We start from the raw sequence: 23,701 nt of genomic DNA, 5'->3' as shown, positions 1-23,701 counted from the left end.
AATTTTAAGATTTATTTATTTATTTTGGAGAGAGAGAGTTGAGCGCAGGGGGTAGGGGCAGAGGGAGACAGAGAATCTCAAGCAGACTCCCTGCTGAGCGGTGAGCACAGAGTGTGTGGGCCTCCACATGGGGCTCAATCCCACCACCCCAAGATCATGACCTGAGCGGAAATCAAGAGCCCAGCACTCAACCGACTGAGCTACCCAGGCGCCCCAAACAGGTCTGGTTTTGAATCCCAACTCAGGAGCTTTCTGTGTAACCTAAAGCATGTCATTCAATTTCTCTGTGCCTCAGTTTCCTAGTCTGTTAAATAGGGTAATAAAATACTTTCCTTAAAGATGTGCTATGGGCAGTGAGTCAATATATGTAAAATACTCAGAGCAATGTCTAGCACATTCTAAATACTCATTAAATGTATACATGTGCATGGGGGGGCTTTGAAGTATGCATAGGAGTTTGTCAGGTGGAAACAGGAGAGAAATAGGCATCTCAAGTTAAAGTAATTGTGGGGCTAAAGGCACACATTTAGCTACCCAACCTAAGGCACAAGAAATCACTAGTGGGTTAGTGGCAGGACAGAGCAGAGTTTGGAAGGAAGGAGTTGCTTGTAGTTAGGTGGAAAGAAAAGGTCCTCAGGTCTAAGAGGACAAATCGGAGTTTGGAGAATGTGGCTCCCTGGTTAGTCCCAGCTCCCGGCCACCATCCCAGCTGCTCCGTAGAGTTCGCGACTCCGCCCCCACCAATCCCAGCCAATGAGGAAGCCCTCCACTGCGTCTCGTTGCCAGGCAACTGAGTTGACCACTACCTGGCAGTTAGCTGGCTTTCTCTACCTAGCACTGGAAACCTGAGTCTCACGCCTGGGCCACCTTAGGGAAGGGGGCTGGTGGCCCCTCTGTGGGCCCCCTTCAGATTTGGTCAGTGGAGGCTAATTTTTTTTGTTGTTGTTCGTATTTTATTTTCGTTTGTAGTACAGAAAGATATCCCCTTCCAAAGAGGGGAAAGCTCGTGAAAGTTTGTAACTGTCTAAAAACTGAGTAATTCCGGGCTTGCCTAATTCCAACCCCTCTGGACTTCCTTATTCTGTTAGTGGGAAACCCAGATGATGTGCTTTCCTTACTCCTGGGTCAGAAGCCTCTGACCTCTTTGGGGCCCGTGTAATTGGCTTTGGGAATCAGGAAGAAATTGCTGGAGCCTCTCACACCAGGGGCTGCTGAAGTAGAAGATTCTGGAAAAACCCCTCTTTGAGGAGCCCAGGCTATGCCTGAGGGATTTCCAAGATGACCAAGATACCAGCCACCAAGAAGATGCAGAGTGTCCCCAACTCGGGGGCCCTCTGGCCCTTTTATGTCTCAGAACATCTGACACAGGTAGGTCTCCCCTCTCCGCCGAAACCAAGCATGTTTTCAAGACCAAGTGAAATAGAAATTAGCCTTCAGGCCAACAAGGGACAGGGGAAGAGAGAAGTCCTGGTGTAATTAAATTGTCGAGACACATCCCTGCTGCTATCAATGGTTGGTTTCTCGTAAAGAATGAAAACGCCAGGCAGAACACTGAGCTGGGCCATTCTATTAGCCAGTAATTCCAAAATGATAGACTAAATCAGCAGTGACACTGTAGAACATCAGGAAAAAATTAAGATGAATTGTAGGCTTGCCATTGCGGAAATTATTTTTGGAGATCCACTGGGCTCGAGATACAGGCACATCCCCTCTCTTATGGAAAGACTTCAGAGTCAAACTTTCGGTTGTGAAGCCTGACTCTGCTACTCGCCAACTATTGATAAAAGACAGGTTGCTTAGCATCCCTGAGCCTTTATTCCCTCGTGTCTGCAAATGAGACCAGGAACATCAATTAGGCAGAAACAATGTTAGGACTAAGGAAGCTATGGAAATTGGTTAGCAGGATGCTAACACTTGAGAGTGTGTATATATGACATAAAATTCTGTTGTTGATTTAAAAAAAAAACAGAGAAGAATCATTACTGTGTAGTTCATGACCACAGTCAAGTGTTTCTGTTTTCAAATGATCATTGATGTAGGAAAGATGTTATTAGGGTTCGAAGCCGACGGCCAAGAAAGTCTTGAGACGTCTTTGGTGCAAAAAGGTGATTTTATTAAAGCACAGGGGATAGGACCATGAGGAGCGGCCCATTATATACTTTCAAGTTGGGAGGGGGTGAGGAATAGCGGAAGTCTCTAAGGAATTTTGCAAGCATGGCTTCCAGGACCTTGAAGGGGCTAGCTATTGTTGGGAAAAGGTCATTTATTACCATCTAATAAAACCTTAGTCATGAGACCCTTCAGATGTATATCGGTGGGCCATATGCTTGGGGGATGACTGCCAACACGTAACTTGGAGGGTTTAGAGATAAAGGAAGTTTCCGAAGGAATTCTTACATGTTAAAGTAGACTTACAGGATCCTGGGGGTTTGGGGGAGAGGTGGTCAGGCTAGGACTGCCTTTTGCCCTTAGCAAAGTATTAACATTGAGGCAGCTGAGTCCCTAGAGGAATGTCACTCCCTGTTTCAAGGACTTGTCAATGGGCTGTAGGTAGTAAGGAAATTTAATAATTTTTCTTCTGCCTTTGTTTCCCACACCAGTCATAACTGGGTAGGCCTGTCCTGTCTTTGTTAAGTGTGTCTTTGTTATTGTATTCACACACTGCACACTGTATGTCACCACCGATTGGCTAAGGTAGGGGAACAGTGGAAAGGAGAGTCACAGGCAACCCCAGCCCACTGTGGCATATCTTATGGCTCAGAGTCCTGCCCCAGAAAGGAGGGCCTGGGGAGAAATCGGTGCCCAAAGGAGACCTTAAAATTCACCCCTGGCTCCCTTGTAGTCCAAAGTGTTTCTGAGCTTCTCCCTTCTAAGAATTAACACATCTGTAAGCACCCCTCATTGTTCAGCATTCTTAGTGAGGTCACTCTGCAAGATGCAGTCTGTATGTATCTCCTTTCATCTCAAAATGCTACACAGAAGTGAGTTCCATCTGGAGCAGTCCCCCTCTGGGACTGAACTTCTTTAGCAATGGGGGGAGAGAATGAGGAGCGAAGTGTGCTTTTAGGAAGCAGAGGGGAGTGTGAGAGCTTGGGCAAGGGACCCAAACAGCCTGGGTTTGAACCCTGGATCTGCCCCTTAGCAGCCCTATCACCTTGGGCAATTTGCAGAATGTCTCTGCTTCTGTGTTACCATCTGTCAAAGGGGAAGTCTCATTGTGCCTTCTCTTGACACATAGCAAACCCTCCCTAGAATTTAGTTACATTGTTATTTCATCCATTTAGCAAACATTTATGGAACTCGTTACTGTTAAACACTTGCTCTTGTAACGAATGGGACTTGATCTTAAATATTTCATGATCTATAGTGTATATGTTTGGGATGGGAAGTGAAGGATAAGAAATAGGTAATTATAATGCTGAGTAAAAAGCATCGTTGGGTATCGTGAGAATTCAGAGAAGGACAGCTAACTTGTCTGCATGTGTTTGTGTGTGTGTGTGTGTGTGTGTGTGTATGTGTCAGATTTGCGGAGGGAAGAACCCATGTACCCCAGTAAATGCAATAGAGTTTTCCATCTTGGGATAGAGAGATGAAGAAAGTAGAGGAAGGTACAGAGGTTGGAATGGCCATGTCTTTCTTGGGAAGAGGGTTGGTGGAACTCAGGAAGGTCAAGGAAAGGGAAGGCAGTTTCCAGGGAACCGCTGGATAAACTAAGACTTCAGGCACGAAAGCCTCCTTGAAATCCCGCTGCCCCTGCCCCACTTTCAAGGAAATAATGAAGACTCTAGGGTGTCACTGGCTCACATCTGAATTAGCATGCTTTTAGAAATTGCAACTTTTTAGAGCTACTGTAAAGCATTGGTTAACCTAAACAAAGCTAACTAGAAAGTGACAAACCACAAGAAAATGTGTACAGATTAGGAGCAATTTCTGGTGTCAAACCAAATCAAACCAATTATAATTGCAGCAATGTAAATAACAGTGGTAACAATTGGCACGTCTTGAGTATTTACCACCTGCCGGATTCTGAGCTAGATCTTTCAGAACCACCTGCAACACTTCAAGGTGAGCTGTTACCTCCTCACAAGAAGGATGGCAACATGGAGAACCAGGGAGAACAGATCCCTTATCCAAGGATACTGGCCAGCAGGGAACAGATTTGAACTTGGATCTGTCCCCAGGGTTGAAGCACTCCCTGCCTCCCCATGCTAATCAAGCAGTGAGAGAGAGGTTAGCATGCACCACAGGGGGTTAGAAAAAGAAGGTGTAAGTGCAGTCATTGGCTTCAAATCGCTTTCAGGTTTATTGGGGGGCAGGGGGTGCCACATAGAGGATGACAAATGCCAGGCAGCCTGGTAAGCATCCACTGAGGAGTGACTGAGGAAGGAGCTGGTTTCTCAGAGGAGAAGGGTGAAGCCACACTGGGCTGCATGGTAATACCACCGACTACGGGTCCACCATGCCCTAGTGTAATGACACGTGGGGGAACCCCCCCACCCCGAAAGGATCCTGAAGCCCTCTGAAGCTAGGCATTTTCCTTCTTACAGGATGGAAGGCGCTACAAGGTAACTAATGTTGCAATGGCACCCTGCCTTGCACAGTCTTCATGGAGTTTTTATTTTTATTTTATTTATTTATTTATTTTTAAAGATTTTATTTATTTATTAGAGAGAGAGAATGAGAGAGAGAGAGAGCACGAGAGGGAAGAGGGTCAGAGGGAGAAGCAGACTCCCCGCTGAGCGGGGAGCCCGATGCGGGACTCGATCCCAGGACTCCAGGATCATGACCTGAGCCGAAGGCAGTCGCTTAACCAACTGAGCCACGCAGGCGCCCTTCATGTAGTTTTTAAAAAAACATGAATAAGATATGCAAATCCTCTGCTGGAATGTCTTTTGTTGAGGAAAGCTTGCAGCCCTCCACCCCCCCATGTTGGGCTCCCTAATCTTTGAGGGAATTCCTTTTCCCTTTAACTCCCTTTTCCCTTTGTTTCCCAAGGAAGCAAAAGAGAAGACTAACAGGATTAGCCATGGGGAAGGGAGGGGATCAGGGCGTGTACAGATTACCAGGAACACATTTTCTTCCTTGAAAGGGGCTAAAAAAAGAGAGGCACTTAGCACACACCACCTCCATGTTCTAGAATGGAAATGCAGAAATGGCATTTGGCAAAAACTATAAAGCTGTGGAATCCTTTAGACAAGCTCTGTCTCTCAGTGCCTGAAGTTTCTACCACGCTGTCATTAAAACCCAGAGAGAAAAGAAGCAACTCTAATTTGGGCAGATCCTGAGACAGCCAGGATTCATACTTGGCACTCTGTTCATATGCCTAGCTTAGTGTTAAAAAGATTCTTCAGCAAACAACGTGAGTTCAAACCCCAACTTTGCCACTTACCAGGTTGTGTGGCCTTGAGCAAATGAGTTACCTGAGCCTCAGTTTCCACATCTGTGATAACGGGCACATCGCATTTTATCTAATTTAAGACACCTTCCATTTCAAGATGCGTCATAATCTTTTTGTGCCACTAAGAAAGAAAACTCTACTGATTAAACTATAACCTACTTTCAATTATAAGATATGCCCCAGTTTCAGAGATGCTAAATGTGGAAAGAAAACGTGCATCTTAGAATAGATGAAACAGCTAAAAGTGCTCCCCTGTCGTAGGGTGTTGTGGGGATTAGATGAGCTGATATGGGTAAAGCTCTTAGAACAGAGCCTGGCTCAGAGTAAATACTATGAACTGTTAGCCAGTATGGCTTTGTTTAATCCTCTATTGGCTCTGTGATAGAGGTGTTCTTATTAACCCCTTTAGTACCTGGGTAGACTGAGGCTGGAAGAGCTCCCAGGTCTAGTTCTCTGCCAAGAGGGGAGAAGGGGGCAAATTAAGCAGAATCCCAGGTATAGAGAAGACCTTGGCCTAAGCATCTCTGCCCCCCCCCCCCCCCCCACCCCTGTATGATAAGAGAAATGCCCAGAGAAGGTCTTAGGAGTCCAGCCCAGTTATACACTGAGTTGGGCTGCCTGGAATCAGAAAAGGAGAACGAAGGTATTTTAGAAAGCGATCCCCCAACAAGAGAAACCTGGAGTCTCAGCGTAAGTCGTTCCTAGCCGCAAACATGAAGTGATTTTCCTTCTTGTCCAGATAGGAGAAACTGTGGCCTGAAGAGGTAAGTGGTGAGTCATCGCCCGTCTTTGTTGGAAGTGGCCTCAGCGCTGGTTGATTTCTCTGGCCTCTAATCACAGAGACCACGCCCCCTGCCCTGAATCACTGATTACGCTGGGGGGAAAAAAAAAGAAAGAATAAAAGCTCTCCGGACCACTTGAGATTCAATTCTGAAGAATCCCACCGGCTGCACCTTCATTTTTATACGACTCATGACTTAGGCCAGGGAAATAGCAACCAGTCCCTTTCTCTCTCCAAGGGATTCTTAGCGCTCCATTGTTAAATGCATGAGCCGATTGCAGAATTCAAGTTGCTTTGTTTTGTTGTTTTTCTTTCTGCCCTGATGCTTTGGGCTGGTAATGCCTGCCTTGGTGAATCTTGCTGTGTCTAACTGCAGGTCCATGCGACAGTGAGCTGCCCTCCATGATAAATTGCGGGGCAGGTGCACGTTCATTACCTCCTGACACGGGAAGAGCGATAGGCACTTTCTTTATGCTGGACCAAATGAAGCAAGCTCTTTGTCTGGGCTGCAAAGAGGCAGCTGCTCTCCATGGGGGGCAGGGGGTGGGTGCGGTAGAAGAAACACATCAAAGAATCTAAGGGATGTGATACAAGCTCAGTGACTAGGGAGGAGCTCTGCCTTTGAGGTCAAACAAAGATGGGTTCAAATCTCCTCTTTGACAGTCTCTAGTAGGGCGCTCTGTGAAATGGGTCGAATTATAATCGGGTCTACTGCATCGATGTTTTGGAAGGATTCAATAAAATCACACATGTGAAATACTGAGCACAATATTGGGACACAGTTAACCACCCCCCCCCACGCCTGTAAGTGATGGCGGTAATTATCACCAGTGCTCCTCGTTCTCAGACTGGACAGGAGTGTCACTCACTGCTTTGAAGACGTGTCAGCCCAGATATGAAGTCTGGAGGAGGCTGTGTGTTAACTACAAAGTCCCACAGTGAGGCCAAGTCCCAGCTTAAGGGCGGAAGGGAAGAAGCAGGTTGAAGGATATTTTTTTAGAACTGGCCTGAGAGTAGATGTGCATGAAGGGTGGGGTGCCCTGCAGGAGAAAGTTCATTCAGGTGACAGAAATGCTTGACCCAGTTAAAAACTCTAGTTGTAAAAATGGGGGTGCCCCTATTCTGAGTTTCTTGGATTTAACTCTCTCGGCCCAGTTCCATCATTCATGTTTGAATCCCATGAAGAACCAGAAGGAAATGAGAAAAAAAGGAAAACTCTGTGTATCAGTTAGGATCATTTTGGGTTACAAGTAAGAGAAAAACCGAAAAGCAATGACATAAACAAATATGAATTTATTTTCCTCATACACGAAATCTGGAGGTGAATGCCTGCCGGTATTGGTTCAGAAGCTCGCCAATGTAGGAACGGACAGGTCTTTTCCCCTCATGGTCATAGAATGGCTGCCCCAGCTCCAGGCATCATATTCATATCCCAGCACAAAGAGGAGAAAGTGGAGAATGTGAGCTATGTTTGTCCCTTTTATGAAGGCCTTCCAGGAACTTTGCTATTTACTCTTATGTTTCATTTGCCAGAATAGTGTTGCCTGCCTTTTCTAACCGCAAGAACACCTGGGAAACTGTGTAGCTAGCATGAGTGTGGAAAGCAAAGGCAAAGGAGAGACGAGAAAGTATAGGAGATAGGTACTGGATGGAGTGATCAGCAGTGACTGTGAATCACAAATGATTTCCCAAAAACTCAGAAACTGGGTGTCCCAAGCAACCCGGTGACTGGGGGGCTCTGGGGCCAGGGGAAGGGTAGAGGCCCTCAATAGAAGCATTCAGTCCTTCAACGAATATTTGTATATGCCAACCATGATGCTAGTGTTGGGGATACAGAAGTGAAAAAAGGCCATCACATGAGACACGCTTCTGGAAACTCTGCAAAAAAAATAGAGAGGGATAACAGGAAGAGAAAGAGCTGAGACAGTGGACTGTGCACCATCTTTATTGCTATGAGCCCCCGTCTGGTTCCACCGTGGGCTGGGGGGGTGCTTGAAGAAACTCGGGTTAGGCAAGCCTTTGCACGACTGTGGAATGAGCCCTGTCCTCGACCCCCTTTCAGCAATCCCAGAGCCTGTGGAGCTGTGAAATTCAGAAGCTGCAGAATCTGTGTGGGGTTCGGTGGCAAGTAAGCACTTACAGAAAATCTGACAGAAGCCAATTCAACCTTTCTTGGACTGAATAAACCAACAGATTTTTCTCGAAGATCTTTCTGACAGCTAACTTCAAAATCATAATGGTTGGTAATGGGATACCTTCTATCATGAGATGGTGGCATTTTTTCCTTCTAAATTCCTGTGTTCAAACTCTACTGAGAAAATTTCTTACAGGGCTCAATTTTAATCGAATGCCTTTCTGCCTAAATTGGAATTTATGCAATCGGTAGTTTTATTTAATAACTCAAAAATTAGCTACGTCTGGCGACCAGCTTGCAAGCCTGGAAATGCCTCGGGGTTTCTGGGTTTCACAAAGGTGAGAAGATTGTACTGCTGGGATAGTTTCTGGGATGGGTCCAGTGTTGTCGGGGCTTCAAAGGGTCCATGGTGGGCTGTAGCTCAGTGGTAGAAAAGACAGGGAATAATGCCCCATAGTGGCCTGGGACATGAGCAGAGTCACCTTCTACGGTATATGTTTAACACCTACCAGGACAGACTTTTTGGGGGGTCTTCTCTCAAGGAACCCACAATTCCATTGAGAGAACAAATTCATAAATATCCATGAATCAAGACAGCACATAAGAAGTACCAAAAAGAAAAGTTGGGACGCCTGGGTGGCTCAGATTGGTTGGGTGTCTGCCTTAGGCTCGGGTTGTGATCCCAGGGTCCTGGGATGGGGCCCCACGTTGAGCTCCTGGCTCAGCAGGGAGCCTGCTTCTCCATCTCCCTCCTCCCCTGCTCATGCTCTCTCTCTCTCTCTCTGTCTCAAATGAATAAAAAATAAAAAAAATAAAATAAAATAAAACAAAAAAACATATAGGAGCTTGGAGGTAAAAATAAGTTCTATCATGGGAAGACATGCACAGTGAAGCCTTCGGGTCTGAATCAATGTTGGCTAGATGGAAGTTGAGGTGGTACGAGACACTGAACCAAAGCTAGAATTTACTTTCTAATAGGGGAAGGGGCAGGGCAGAGGACTACCATGCTCCTCCAGGGAGCACATTCTTTCTTTCCTGGAACCCTGCCTGACAAAATGCTGCCCCACAGAGCTCCAGTGGATAAACCGTTCCACACTATCCCTCTTCATACACAAAGTTACCCAAGTTTCCATCCCAGGGTGTTGTCAAGTTAGAGAGGATTTCACTCCATGGGTTCTCATTAAAGTTTCAATAATCAGAAAGGTCCAGTGTGTTATTTCTTTCAAGGCTTTGAATTTCGGCAGAGTAGCGTTTCTCGATCTTGGCACTGTTAACATTTTGGGCCGATAAGCCGTCCTAGGCTTTGGAGAATGCTGAGCAGCATCCCTGGCCTCTGTCCATTGGACATCAGTAGCAGCCCCCTCCCCAAGTTGCGACAATCAAGCCTGTGTCAATCAAGCCTGTGTTCAGATCTTGCCGAGTGCACCCTAGGGGACAAGTTTATCCTGGGTAGAGAACCACCACGGTGGAGGACTCCTATAGTCCTCAACACCTTGCCCCAGTTGAATGCTTATCTGATGGTGAGACATTTCCTCTTTCAATAAATGATGCCCTTGCACACCCAACTGTTCAGGGAGAAACCCAAACTTCCTCTTTGACCCCTCCCTCCCCATCAACCCTTAGCTCCAACCAGCTGCCTCAGGGCAGGTGTTCTGCCCACACTGCCTCCTTCCCCAAGGTCGCTATCCGGTCCAGGCTACCACTATCTGTAGCCTGGACTATTCCACCGGCCCCCTACCTGGGCCTCATTACCTTCAATTTGAACTTCCAACCCGTTCTCTTCCAATGCAAGTAGGATATTGTCATTCCCCTGAATAGGACAATTAAATGGCCCTCCACTGCCCTCAAAATGAAGATTAATATCTTTAACGAGGTTTAAAAGGCTTTGTCCTTGCCAACTTTGCCTGCCTCATCTCTCATTACTTGGCCCCTACTCGGAAGCCAAAGTGGTTTTTGAATATGTCATGCTCTCTGTCTTCTTCCTCCTCCTGAAACATCCCCTGCCCTTGTTCCTCTGGGTTTCCATGGCCAGATGTTTCTGGAGCTCTGGACAGTGGTGGGACAGGCATGGCCAGCTTCCAATCCCAGCTCTCCTGCTACCTGGTCAAATCACTTAGCCTCTCTGGTTTCTTCATGTTCATCTGCAGAACCAAGAAATCGAAACTTACAGTTTTGGGGTTCCGGCCTCACTATGTGATTCTAGAGAGCAAATAATGGCCTTCACTTACTGAGCATCTGTTGTGCATCAGGCACTTTGCATACACTATTAAAATAGCCCCTCATGCCATGGGCAGGTGCAGTCATTCCCCCTATTTGCAGAGATAAAGAAACTGAGGTGTGGAGAGGTTTTGTAACTTCCCCCGAGACGCCCAGATAAGTAGGTGGTGGAGGTAGGATTTGAACCCAGGACTGATTCACGGGACAGACCCTGTGCCTTTAAGATAAGCCTGTTGACTGCAGTAACAATGGGCAGTAAGTAGACAAGTATCTCTACAAAAGGGGCATCTGTCAGTTCAATTTTTAAAGCGTATATTCAGAAATACCTGGCAGGAAAAAGGAAAGTGCCAATTTTAGCTGAAGGCAATGCAAACAAGAATGTGACTGTGCCTGCGACCACAGACAAGGACATTTGCATTTTCTTGAGCTCTTGCTAAAATATGCTAGTGAGCTTTTCTGGAAGAGAAACACGGCCAAGGACAGAATGGGGGGAACCCTGAATGTAGCTCAGACTCATCTTTCTAAATAACGCTCATTTCGATGAAAATTTATAAGCCACTTCTAATTAAAGCCACATTTCTAAGAAAGGCATACTTTGATCCTGGGTCAATATGCTGCCAAGACCCACTAGATAGAACGGAAGACAGGCCCAGCTAATGAGGAATGAGGTTCTGGTGTGTATGTGGCTGAGATGTTGATAATCATAAGCAGCTTAATTGGGTTGAATCATTTGGGCAAATATCTAGTTCAATGGATTCAGTCTGAATCCAAGCTCTGACCCAAATTTTTTATTTTCTACCAAAAAAATACTCTGCATCATAATTGCCTGTTTATTTGTTCAACCCTACCACTAGACTTGGAGGTTTTTGAGGGAAAGGACCGTGCCTTGCTCACAATTCTATCCCTAGAGACTAGTGCAATGCCTGGCAATGGGTAGAAGTTCAATATTCTTTAGCATCTGTTCTCAGGATCAGGGATAATCCCAGGTACCAGGTACATCCCTCAGGTAACTGTAAATCCATCTGGACCAGGCCCACAAATGTTTTATTCACAGGTAATTCCCAGCATGTGCTGAGGTGCTCCATAAACATGGATACCATCCTAGTACTTGCTATGTGTGTGACCTTGGACAAGTTATGCTCGGTGCCTCAGTTTCCCTGGCTCGCATATGGAAATTATAAAAGTCCCTGTTTTGTAGGGTTGTTGGGAGCATCAATGGGATGATGCTCAGAAAAGCCCCTGGCTATGAGTAAGCCCCTTTCCTATGTAGTAAGTGCTCATTAAATGCTACCTTTTCATATTCCTGCTTAGGGATCAAAGCCATGGGCTCCCAAATATCAAGCATTAAAACATTTAAATACTGACATTTCCAAAGATGATGACTCTCATTCTGATCACTTTTATGCATTCAGGAAAAGGCAGCCAAAAGAGGAACAGGACGAAAATGTTGCACTTCCGAGAGCCCTTGAAGAAAATGCCCAAAAGGCAATTAGCGCATAACTTGCCTGTGTTGTTATTGCTTATTAGCTGATCCCATCCTCTGCTAATCAAATCGCTTCTTTGATATTTTTAGACCTTTTAAAAGAGGCCTTTCAAAACTCAGGCAGCCAAGCTTGTTGACAGCTACCAAGGAATTTGAGCTATGAATCTGGCATCCTCGTAGGGATGGAAATGGAATGGAAAAATGGCGGAGATGGGGAGCATTCTCTTCAGGGTCCATGGGAACTATCATAGGCAGCCCAGATGCTTCTGTAGCCTTGACTAGCTTCCCTCACCTTTTCCCTCCCTGCCTCAAGCCAACAAATCACCCTCCTTGCCCCCTTTTCTGTAGCACCAGGGTTCATGATTTAAATTATCTCAGTAAAGGGCAATTTTTGAGTTTCCTTGGCCGACCAGACAAACTCACGTCTTAGCATGATTGCCTTAGAACCGAGGCCATGAATCATCCAGGCTTTTGAGTCCTGGTTCTGCTGCTGCTCACCGCTCTGTGACCTTAGGCCATCTGCTTCACCTCTCTGCTGCTGCATTTTCTCAAATGTGATTAAATCTTGTGAAGATTCAAGACGATGTCCATAAAGCCTGGGTCCAGAATGATAACCGAGATTGATTTATGATGAATACCATTCTACCTTTATGTACATCCCAACTGCCCGCATGTTCTGTTGTGTGTAACGCCAATTTTTTGGTATAATGCCAGTTTGGGTTTTTTGGGGGGTTTTTTGTGTCTTTTTCTGTCAAAGAAAAAAGAAAGAAATCTATATCCTCATGAATCATCAGTTTCAAGATTGTCCTGGGGATAGCAAAATGAAGTATGCTTTTGTATCCTCATGGGGTTAAAAATGACATGATGTTTTAAAATTAAATAAGTGGCACATTATATAGTTGTGATGATGATACTAAAAATAACTGATATTATTGGTTGAGTACCTCCTATGTGCCACGTGCCATGCCAAGTTCTTATGTGAATTATCCAATTCCATTTACTCGACAGTGCTAAGAGGTGGGCCCTGTTTACCCCATCTTGCTGGTGAGCAAACTGAGGCTGAAAGAAGTTAAATAACTTGACCAGAGTCCCACAGCTAGTTAGCGGCCCATCTGCCATTTGAACCCAAGTTGGGTCAGACTGCAAAGTCCCCATTCTTAACCATTATGTATTACTTTGCAAAGTTAAGCCTGACCATTTGCGGGGGCGCATGGGTCGAGGGCAAATATGTCCCCACTCTCAAACGAAGAACATAAAGAAGGAAAACCACCTACTTGGAGGGGCTTCGGGGAAGTAGAAGAAATACTGACTGCATCTCATAGGCTATTCACTTCTAGCTTGTCCTTACTGGTCAGGGTCAAAGTTCAGGGGGGTGTTTCAAGGATACTCCAGTCACCCCAGAAGTCCCTGAAGTCAGCAGCTGACAAGCATTGCACAGGACTTTCATTTCTTTCCAGCCCACTGCCCAAAACCTCACGAAGCCTCCATCCCATCTTTTGTAATACCAGCGTTACAAAAGCAACCTGTCTGTTGAATGAAGCCTGGGATCTAATCAAAACACAATTTTTTTTTTTTTTTATTTTTTTTTTTTTTGCCTCCCCTGCTCCCTTGAACAGTTTTCAGCAGGGGAAGCTTTTCTCCAGCCCCGACGTGAAGACGATGTATCCAGTGCTTTTTCTGCTTGCCCTTGGGTGGTAGCCAGCCTCGTGGTCTCTCCAAGTCACAAGACACAATCACGATTCAGAAATTAAAAGCATTGATTCTAAGTATTAATATATTAAGCAACACTTCAACCTTCCTTCAAGGAGAAGAGTGTGCTTCCTCTCCTACCTATTAAGGACAGCTTAGGATGGCTCCCTGCAGGCCACCTGCCACGAGGGAAGGCAGTGTGGGGCATGCCCTTTCCTTTACCCACAGAGATGCCCCTGCTCCCCTTAGCTTTCTGTGTTGGCTGGAAGGGAAAATAGGGAGCACAGGGAAGTTCTCACTGGTACTGCCATAAGAGGTCTGTATTCTTGTAGGGACTTGCAGATGTCTAAAGCTGGCTCTTTTCTCCTGTAGGCACTTCTGTTGGCCCTTTGGAAGTTCTCTATTGCAGCCTTCCAAATGATTCCAGCTCTCTACACATTGTCTATCAGACACATGTCCCTCAGATTCTGGTTTACCAGTAGTCTGCTCCGCCCAGACTCCTGACTTTGGAGTCTCCTGGGCTTTGGGTGGGAGCTACTATGGGCAAAACCCCAGGTTAATATTCCTGCCTGGGGTGTCCCATCTGGTGCCCAGGTTTTATGCATGCTTGACACACTGTCAAAGACAAGCACCACTTCCTAACCCAGCACCAGCCCCAGGAGCACCCCGTAGCCTGCCTCTGTCCTCTGGATTTGCCAGGAGAGGGTCAGGGACCAGCTCAGCAGTCCCCCAGCTGCCGGGATCGAACTTTAAACTCTTGAGCAGTCCCACCAAAGCCTCTCTGTCATTCTGTTTGAAACGAAGGATGAAGCATCCCCCTCCCCTTGGGACCAGCACCCCAACAGGTGTTGTGGAAGAAATCCCTGTCTCCCTTTTCACTCTCTGTTCTTATGTTCTCAAAGTGGATAAGGATCCAGGGACCCATCCTCCTACAGCTACCTCGAAGATTCCTTCAAGGTGGTCTTTCCTTTCATTTGGATTGTGATGCCTGTGGCACCTCAGCTCCTCAGCCTATACCATCCTACCTGTTAGTCCACCCTGCTCTCCTGCCACCTACGGAGCGTTCACGATGCGCCAGGTGATTTATAAGTGTTACCTTGAGGCCTTTCAACAACCCCGTGAGGGAGGTGTTACCACCTCCATTTTACAGGTAAGAAAAACGAGGCTCAGACCCCCAAAAGGTGACTTGGGTGATAGAGAAGCCAAGACTCAAACCCAGGCCGGCCTGGCTCCAAAGTCCCATTTTGTCCTCTCCGCTGCATGCCCAGAGCTGTTCATGTTCGCTGGGATGGGGACCCGGCTTCACCCTCAAGTCTCTAGATTCAGTTCCAGACCACACTGCTACAGCCGCCACCTTCTTGTCACCAAAGCCTTTCTGAGCTCATCAGAAGTTACGGGATCCTCCTGGGGGACAGTGTCACACTGTCCACAGAAGTCACATCAAATGCAGCCGTCTCGTGGTTACTCACAAAACAAAGTGTCCCTTTTCCTTTTTGATATTAGAACATGGTCCTACTGCAAACTGACTTGAAAGGAAGCCAGACTCTATTGTTCCTTGTCTGCTTGTGAAGGATGACAGCTACTTCTGGCACCCAAAGGACCGGAATTTAATGCAAGGGTAGGGCCCTTAATGAAGGGGCGGGGAGGTTGGTCAGAGGTCAGACACCCCCCTGAAGCAGCCAGCCCCAATTCGGGGAAAATCAAAACCTGCCACTCCCCAGAAAGCAGTTTGTATTTCACCGCAGGTTTGGAAGCTGTGCTGTGCGTCTTCTCTGCCTGTTCTCTCTCTCCATCTCCTCCTCCCTCCCTCCTTCCCTCTCTCGCCTTTGTACCATAATGCTTAAACAGTATTTGTTAGCTCTTCCTATCCTTCCTTTTAGCTTTGTTAATTCTTGTAACAATTTCACGTGTTTAAAAAGACAAAAAAGAAAGCCCCAGGCAGCCTGGCCACGTGGACACCAGGGGCACGTGGCGTTTCAGACCAATTGCTAAGCCACCCAATCCCACAGACTCACAGTTTCATTAATGCTCTTTCATCTGCCCTGGATTGTAATGGAGCTTCTTCTGTAACTGTGTACTTAAGGTAAATAGATTGTTGGGTAAGATTGATAACAGGGTGGCCCAGGTAGTGTTTTACACCAAAAGCAGAAGAGTATGAGGGTGTCTCCAGCTGTAAATGACGGGGCCACAATTCATGCTGTGTCGTTCAAGAGTGTGGAGGGCTCTTTCCGCATAAATCAACATTTTCTGAAGCTTGGCTTTTCTGCTTTCACAAGGAAAAAGGAGCTTTCTTTCCAGCTAGACACATGGTGGGGGGGGGGGTTGTTGTGATAATGAGCTTGATATCCAGTTACAACTCATTAATACCACGCAATGTCATTGCAGCTAATTCCTGCATTTTACAAAGCCTGGATCGCAACAAAGCATATTATTGGCCCCAAATGAATTCTTAAAAACGAATAGACGCCACAAAGGCCCAGCGGGTTCAAGGCCGAAATGGTATGGTCTTGTGGAAAGTGCAGATTCACGGGCGTGCTGTTGCTGTAGACGCGTCCTTGTTTTCACGTCGAGGTAGATTGCAGGCCAACCGAACCCAAGCCAAAGAATTCCTTCTGTAGGTTCAGGAAGCAGAACAGCCCAGACCCACAGATTCCCCAGTTCTGAGAAAGGCTGAAGATGAGGAGCCACCACCTGGAACCATAGAGTCCTACAGAAACCTTGAAGGGCATCTCTCCAGCTGTTTACCCAAAGCAGGAGCATGGGATGCTAATATCACAGGCTCTGGAGTCTGCCTGACACAGGATGAGCCCTGCTCTGCTACTTCCCAGCTGTAGGACCCTGGCAAATTGCCTCTCGCTCCAAGCCTCAGTTTCCTTATTGGCAAAATGGGGATAAAGGCGGTTCCTACTGTTAGGATCCTTATAACTTAGGTAACCAGAGTATCCTTGTCTCAGAGAAGGCTGACCAGAGGTGGGTGCAGTACTTAGATGCAGTCTGATCTATATTTTCTTACTACTTGTTGATAGAAGTGCTGATGGGGTCCAGACAGATATTCAGGGCTTATTACAACAAGACAAAGTAGGAGCACCTTCTCTTCGAGAAGCTTTCTCTCGCTCTTTCCCTTGTCTCCTCCCCCCCAACTCTGCAGGGTTCCATAGTCATAATTCCTATCACACACCTGCTCATGGGTCTTGTGTCACCACCAACAGAGAGGGTCACTGAAGCAGGGACCTCCATTAATGCTCTTTGAATTCACCGATTCATTCAACAACTATTTGCAGCACATCTATTATGTGCCAGCCTCTGGGAAGACAATAAATTTTTGTTGACTAAATTATTTCAAGATCTTCCCCAAAGAGTGGACCTATTATCTCCTTGTACATCTACTTGCTCTGAACAATACAAATCCTATTGGAAATGTATTGCTCTTGGTACATATTTTTTTAAGCTTCCACTCATTCTTGCCTTTAGGTTTTCTGGCAATATTCTAGAAGCCTGTTCACTTGTGGGAACATGCCCTTCCTGCCATCTTTGGTGAAATTTCTTTGACTATCTCAGCCCACTGGTGCTTTATAGAAGACTAGGTTTCCTTAAATGCTGCCCCCTACCTTTGTTATCGGAACTTTGCTTACTTATTCCTTGCATTTCACTCACATTCATTCATTCATTCATTCATTCTTCTCCATTTGATTCATTTCATTCAAAATTTCATTTTCCAGAGTCCCCACCCATCTAACGCATGCTTCTTTCTAGAGCCTTCGGCCATGAGTTCATATCAACGTTTTCATGAGATTATTTTTTAGAATCTCTCTCTCTCAAGTCTAGTGCAGAATGTGACTGGAATTCTCTTCCTTCACAATACAACACCAAGCCCCAGATACATATGCTGTGGTCAGCTTTCACAGCGTTTTTCTCCTTTGTTGCTTCCCGGTCCATTTTTCACTTTATTCCTGTGTCTGTCCAGAGATTAAATTCCTGGCAATGCAAATGAGAGATATATCAGATACTTCACTTTGGGTTTGTAACAAAGGCCTGAAGAATTGGCCTCTCATCATCATAACTATCTTGCGTCAGGACTGATTTTCAGAGTTTCTAGCATTCACCTGTGTGTTCTGAAGTCTTTTCCTACTATTAGATTTTTTCCAAATCATTTTATTCTCACCCAAATGCTTTTTTAAAAGAAAACAAAACACTTTTTTTATTGAAGTATAACATACATAGAGAAAAATATGCAAATATAAGTGTACAGCTTGATGAAATTTTACACAGTGAAAAAAATCTATGCAACTTCTTCACCAAAGTCAAGGTGTAGAGTATTACCAAAGCCCCAGAAACCCCTGCAAGCTACCCCCCAGACACAAGCCCCTTCTCCCCAGTGGTAATCACCATCCTGATTTTGATCACCATCAATACGGTTTACCTGTTTTTTTTTTTTAAGATTTTATTTATTTATTCGACAGAGAGGACAAGTTGGGGAGGGGCAAAGGGAGAGGGCCAAGCAGACTCCCCACTGAGCAGGGAGCCGGAGCGGGGCTCAATCCCAGGACCCCAGGATCATGACCTGAGCCGAAGGCAACACTACTGAGCCACCCAGGCGCCCCTGGTTTGCCTGTTTTTTAAACATCATTGAAATGGAATCATACAGCATATACTCTCTTGGATCTGGCTCCATATGTACATTATGTTTATGAGATTCACTTACATTTTCATGTGTAATTGTCAGATGTCCATTCTCATTGCTGTATAGTATCTACTCTCTGAATTACCACAATTTATTTATCCATTTACCTGCTGAAGGACTTTTGGGTTGTGTTGCTTTTTGGGGGAGGTAAAAGGGGATGCAACTATTACAAAAATGCTGACCTTTGTACATGTCTTACACTGAAAAAATATGCAGACTTCTGTTAGGTATGTGCACGTGGGGGGAATCGCTGGCCACAGGGTATGCGTATCTGTTCAACTTTAGAGGATACCCCTGTGCAGGCATCCACAGTAGCCGTAGTCATTTACCCTCACATCAGCAGCATCCTCAACAATCTTGGAGTTGTCTTTTTTTTTTTTTTCCAAGCAGGCTCCATGCCAGCGCGGAGCCCAACACGGGGCTTAAACTCACGACGCTGAGATCAAGACCTGAGCTGAGATTAAAAGCTGGACACTTCACCGACTGAGCCACCCAGGCACCCCCCCTTTTTCTAATTGAAGTATAGTTACATTAGTTTCGGGTGTACAACACAGTGATTCGACAATTCTGTACATCACTCAGGGCTCACCACCATGAGTGCAGTCACCACCTGTCTCCATACAACATCATTACAATGTTGTCAGCTGTATTCCCTACGCTGTACTTTTCATCCCTGTGACTCAGTTATTTTATAACTGAGAGTCAGTCTTTTTTTCAGTTATTTGAGTGGGTGTTTAGTGGTAACACCTTATGGTTTTAATTTGCGTTTCCTGAGTGCCAAATGAGGTTCACATCTTTTCATAGGTTTATTGGCCATTTGGATACACTCTTCTGCGAAGTGCCTGTCAAGTCTCTTGCTCACTTTTTCATTGTCACATACATCTAAAATCCACCGCCAGGTGTGGGGAAACTGGCACTTTTGAACAGTGCTGGTGGGGGTAGAAATCTGTACGTGTTTGGAGCATAGTTTCCAATACATTAAGATTCTTTATGCAGTCATTTCACTTTTGGTACTGATCATGCAATAATGTTCCTATAGTATTATGCTGAGTGAAGTAAGTCCATCGGAGAAAGACAATTGTCATATGGTTTCATTCATATGAGGAATATAAGAAACAGTGCAGAGGATCATAGCGGGTGGGAGGGAAAAACAGAACGGGAAGAAATCAAGAGAGGGAGACAAACCATGAGAGACTCTTAACTGTAAGAAAGAAACTGAGGGTTGCTGGAGGGGAGATGGATGGGGGGATGGGGTAACTGGGTGATGGGCATTAAGGAGGGCACGTGATGTGATGAGCACTGGGTGTTATAATCAACTGATGAATTACTGAACTCTACCTCTGAAACTAATGATCTTGTATATGTTGGCTAATTGAATTTAAATAAAAAAGTAATGTTCCTGTAAGTACTGTTCCCAAGAATATATACGTGTATATATTCAAAATAGACATATATTGTTGAATATATATATACACATGTATATGTTCTTGAGTGTATACACACACACACACACACACACACGGAAGGATGCTTATCATAGTTATATTTTGTCAGAAATCTTTTAGTTGCCAATGACAAAATCCTCCTCCAACTTGCACAAGCAAACAAAAAGGTGAGGAGGTGTTAGAGACTCACATTACAGGAAAACTCTAGGGGATTTGGCTTCTGTTGTAGCAGGATCTAGCGTAGATAAAGTCATCCGGAATCTGCCTACCTATATTCACTCTCCCCATTTCCATCCCTGCTGATTTTATTCTAATGTAAAAGCTCTCCATTGTGTATCAAAATGGCCATGAACGGCTCCAGGCTGAAATTCTTCTGGTTTGATAACATTAGGAAAAAAGAAACATCTCTTTCCCAAGTGAGTCATCAAGAGTCCCATCCCTGAGCTATGCACTTGGATATTGCCCACCCGTGGAGTCGACAGAATGGGGGTCACCCACACCCACACTGAGGGTGGGGGAAGGGTAAATTCTCGAGAAGAAAATCCAGATGCTTTGATCCAAAGAAGGCAACCCAAACGCTGAAAAGGCAAAAACAGAAAATGTCTACTCCAACAGCATCAATATTATTTTTAAAACTGGAAACAACCTAAAATCTCCATCAATAGGGAGAGTCAAATAATGTCATGTACATTCATACTATGGAATAGTATGCAGCCACTGAAATAAATAAAGTAGATCCGTACATATAGACATGGAAAGATGGCCATTATGGATATAGTTTGGTGGGGGGGAAAGGGGATTGCTATATGTACATTATAATGAGTGTGACCATGTGATTTCTTGTCCAAACTGGACACTTAACAGGGTGAAAGGAGGTGATATAATTAATTACACTGGGACAACACACATAATTGGAGATTGCCCTGGGAAAACATATATGAACAGTGGCCATAATTATAATCCCATATTTATTCAAATTTCTATATAGGTACGTCTGTAATCTATCCATCTACCCATCTGTAGACATATATATATGTTTGTCTTTATTTAAGAAAGACTCGGAGGTTGGGTGCCTGGCTGCCTCAGTTGGTAGAGCAAGCAACTCTTGATCTTGGCGTCGTGAGTTTAAGCCCCACATTAAGTCTAGAGCTCACTTAAAAAAAAAAAAAAAAGACTTGGAGGTTGACTGTAGGAAGTATGAGAAGGGGAAAAGGGGGTGTATTTTATTATTTTATTTTATTTGTTGAGGTATAAATTACATGCAGTAAACTATTTAAATCTTAAGTTGCACCTCAAAAGTCAATTAACTTTTACATATCTATATACCTATGTAACCACCACCTCAATCAAGATAGGAAATATGCCCATCATCCCAGAAGATTCTCTCAAGTCTTTCCTTATCCATACTGCCCTCACTCAGAAGTAATGGCTCTTCTAACTTCTTTCACCAGATTGGTTTTGCTCATTCTGGGACTTCATATAATGAAATCATAGAGCATGTTCTCTCTTACATCTGACTTCTTTTGCTACCATTACATCTGTACAATTTATCAGTAGTTCATTCTTTTTTATTAGTGGGGAGTGTTGCATTGTTTGCATATAATTTATTTATACACTGTCCCATTGATGGACATATAGGGTGGTTCCAGTTTGGGACTGTTATGAATAAAGCTGCTTGGACATACTTTTATGTATTTTTGCATGAACATATATAGGCACAATTGTTTTAGGAATTGCTGGGTCACAGAAGAGGAGTATGCTTAGTTTTATCAGAAATCACCAACATTCCAAAGTGTCAACCATGTATGAGAGTTCCAATTGCTCTCCATCCTCATCAAAACAGCCTTTTTAATTTTAACCATTCTGGTAGATGGGTAGGGAGAGCTGATTGTGACATTAATTTGCATTTCCCTGCTGAGTAATGATGTTGAGCATCTTTTCCTATGTTGATTGGCCATGTGGATTCCTCTTTTCTGAAGTATCTGAGTCTTCTGTTTCTTTTTTCAATTGGGTTGTCTTTTTATTATTGATTTGTAGGAATTCTTTATATACCCTAGATAGGAGTCTTTTGCCGCATGTATGTATATATTCATCCAGGCTCTTCTTATTCCTTTCATGGTGCCCACTGATGAGCAGTAGTTGTTAATGAAGTCGGATTTATCAATGCTTTTTTATTACAGTTATTGCTTTTTTTCTATATTTAAATAAAGCCATAAGACATATTTATTAATATTGCTTTAAACAGTCAATTTTCTATCAATGTGAAGAGACTCTGTTCTCTAGCTCTGTTTGGAAACAATTTCCTCAGCTAGGAGACTTGCGTTAGTATTTCTGGTGGTTCAGGATTGCTGGTGACAAATTCCCTCAGCTTTGGTGTGTCTGTAATGTCATTATTTTGCTGTCACTTTTGAAGGATATTTTTATTGGCTACAGAACCAGAGGTAGGCAAGATTTTTGTTTTGCTTTTTAGTGCTCTTGAGATGTTATTCCATTGTCTGATGGCTTTTATAATTTCTGGAAAGGACCCTTCTGTCTGGAATTTTAGTCCATCTACTCTTATTTCTATGGCTTTCCAGTGTCTTTGAAAATATTATTTTTGTCATTTATCTTTTTATCTTCTTGTTACAATGAGAACAGTGGGCTTCCACTAACTGCTGCATCGACAGTCAGCCTCTTACTGGGGAGAATTCAAGCTTGCTGCCCTTCTTCCTTCACCTGGTTTGTTGTTTGTTGGTTCATTCTTTCCTTCTTTTTTCCCCTTCTTTAATTGTTTGTGCTTTTGTTTCACTCGTTTATTTTTTAATCAACTTTTTGGAGTATAATTTACATACAATAAAATGCAAACATTTTAAGTCTACAGTTCAATGAGATTTGACAAATGTATGCACTCACATAACCACTCCCTGAGGCAGTTAGAAAGAGAGCACTTCTGTCATCTGAAAAAGTTCCCTCCTGCCCCTCTGGAGTCAATCCCTTCCTCCCACCCCAGCCCCAGGCAGCCACTGATGTACTTTCTATCACCTTAGATGACTCTGGCCTGCTCTCACATTTCCTATAAGCTGAATCCTATAACACATACTCTTCTGTCTCTGGCTTTTTTTCATTCAACATGTCCAAGACTCATCCCCATTAATGGATATACCAGTAGCTTGCTCCTTGTTATTGGTGAATTGTATTCCATTGTGTGAATGTATCAGAGTTTATCCATTCTCTTATTGGTGGACATTTGAGTTTCTTTTCTTCCTTTTTTAAAATCCGAAATGCTGTAAGTAATTTGTTAGTGCATTTCATAACTGATGCACATCCTAGTGACCAGAGCACAGTCCTGGCCCTCATGGAAGCTTCAGCCTAGAGGTCAGATCCGTGTTGGACAAGTAATCGCAGGCATGATGTGTGTTGCAGAAAGGCAAACCCAGGCTGCCACGGAGCAAACAGCAAGAACACCCTGGAGAAGCATTTGAGATGAGAATCAAGGATGGCAGGGAGGGAACACAGTGAAGTATGAGGCAGGGTCTGGAGTGTAAAAGAAAACTCAGCGGACATGGAAGGCAGATGGAATTAGTGCATCACTGAACATCTACATAGTGACAGAGACACTGTGGTAAACATTTTTTAAAAAAAATATTACTTCATCCAATCCTCAAAACAACTGTGGGATGTATTTAAGCTCCATTTTACTGGAGGCTGAGGTTCAGGAAAATGAGCTAACTTGTCCCAGGGGACACCATTAGTGGTAAGCCAGGATTCGAATCCAGCTCTGTCTGCCTCCAACGCCCATGCTTCACTCCTTACTTGAGGCCAACCCTGGTTATACTGAGTGCAGGGGAGATGGAAAGACAGGAATAGATTGGAGAAAGATCAATGAACATGAAA

At 44.5% G+C, this 23,701-nt stretch overlaps 1 protein-coding gene across 4 annotated transcripts in view; it reads left to right on the top strand.

The window, feature by feature from the left end:
* The first annotated feature begins 813 nt into the window (after window positions 1-813).
* Window positions 814-23,701, top strand: part of CCDC60 (coiled-coil domain containing 60) — a 192,057-nt gene continuing 169,169 nt past the window's right edge. For all 4 annotated transcript variants that reach the window (XM_025889478.2, XM_025889477.2, XM_073880950.1 and 1 more), the window contains exon 1: window positions 814-1,368. In XM_025889478.2, the coding sequence (XP_025745263.1) occupies window positions 1,279-1,368 (90 nt within the window). In that variant the 5' untranslated portion in view covers window positions 814-1,278. The remainder of the gene's footprint in view (window positions 1,369-23,701) is intronic.

The sequence above is a fragment of the Callorhinus ursinus genome, unplaced genomic scaffold (genome assembly GCF_003265705.2).
Source record: "Callorhinus ursinus isolate GAN/ISIS: 27379988/994484 unplaced genomic scaffold, GSC_fseal_2.0 scaffold41, whole genome shotgun sequence".
Classification (NCBI taxonomy): Eukaryota; Metazoa; Chordata; class Mammalia; order Carnivora; family Otariidae; genus Callorhinus; species Callorhinus ursinus.
Note: the sequence above shows the minus strand (reverse complement) of the source record. Positions and strands in the feature narration are given on the sequence as shown.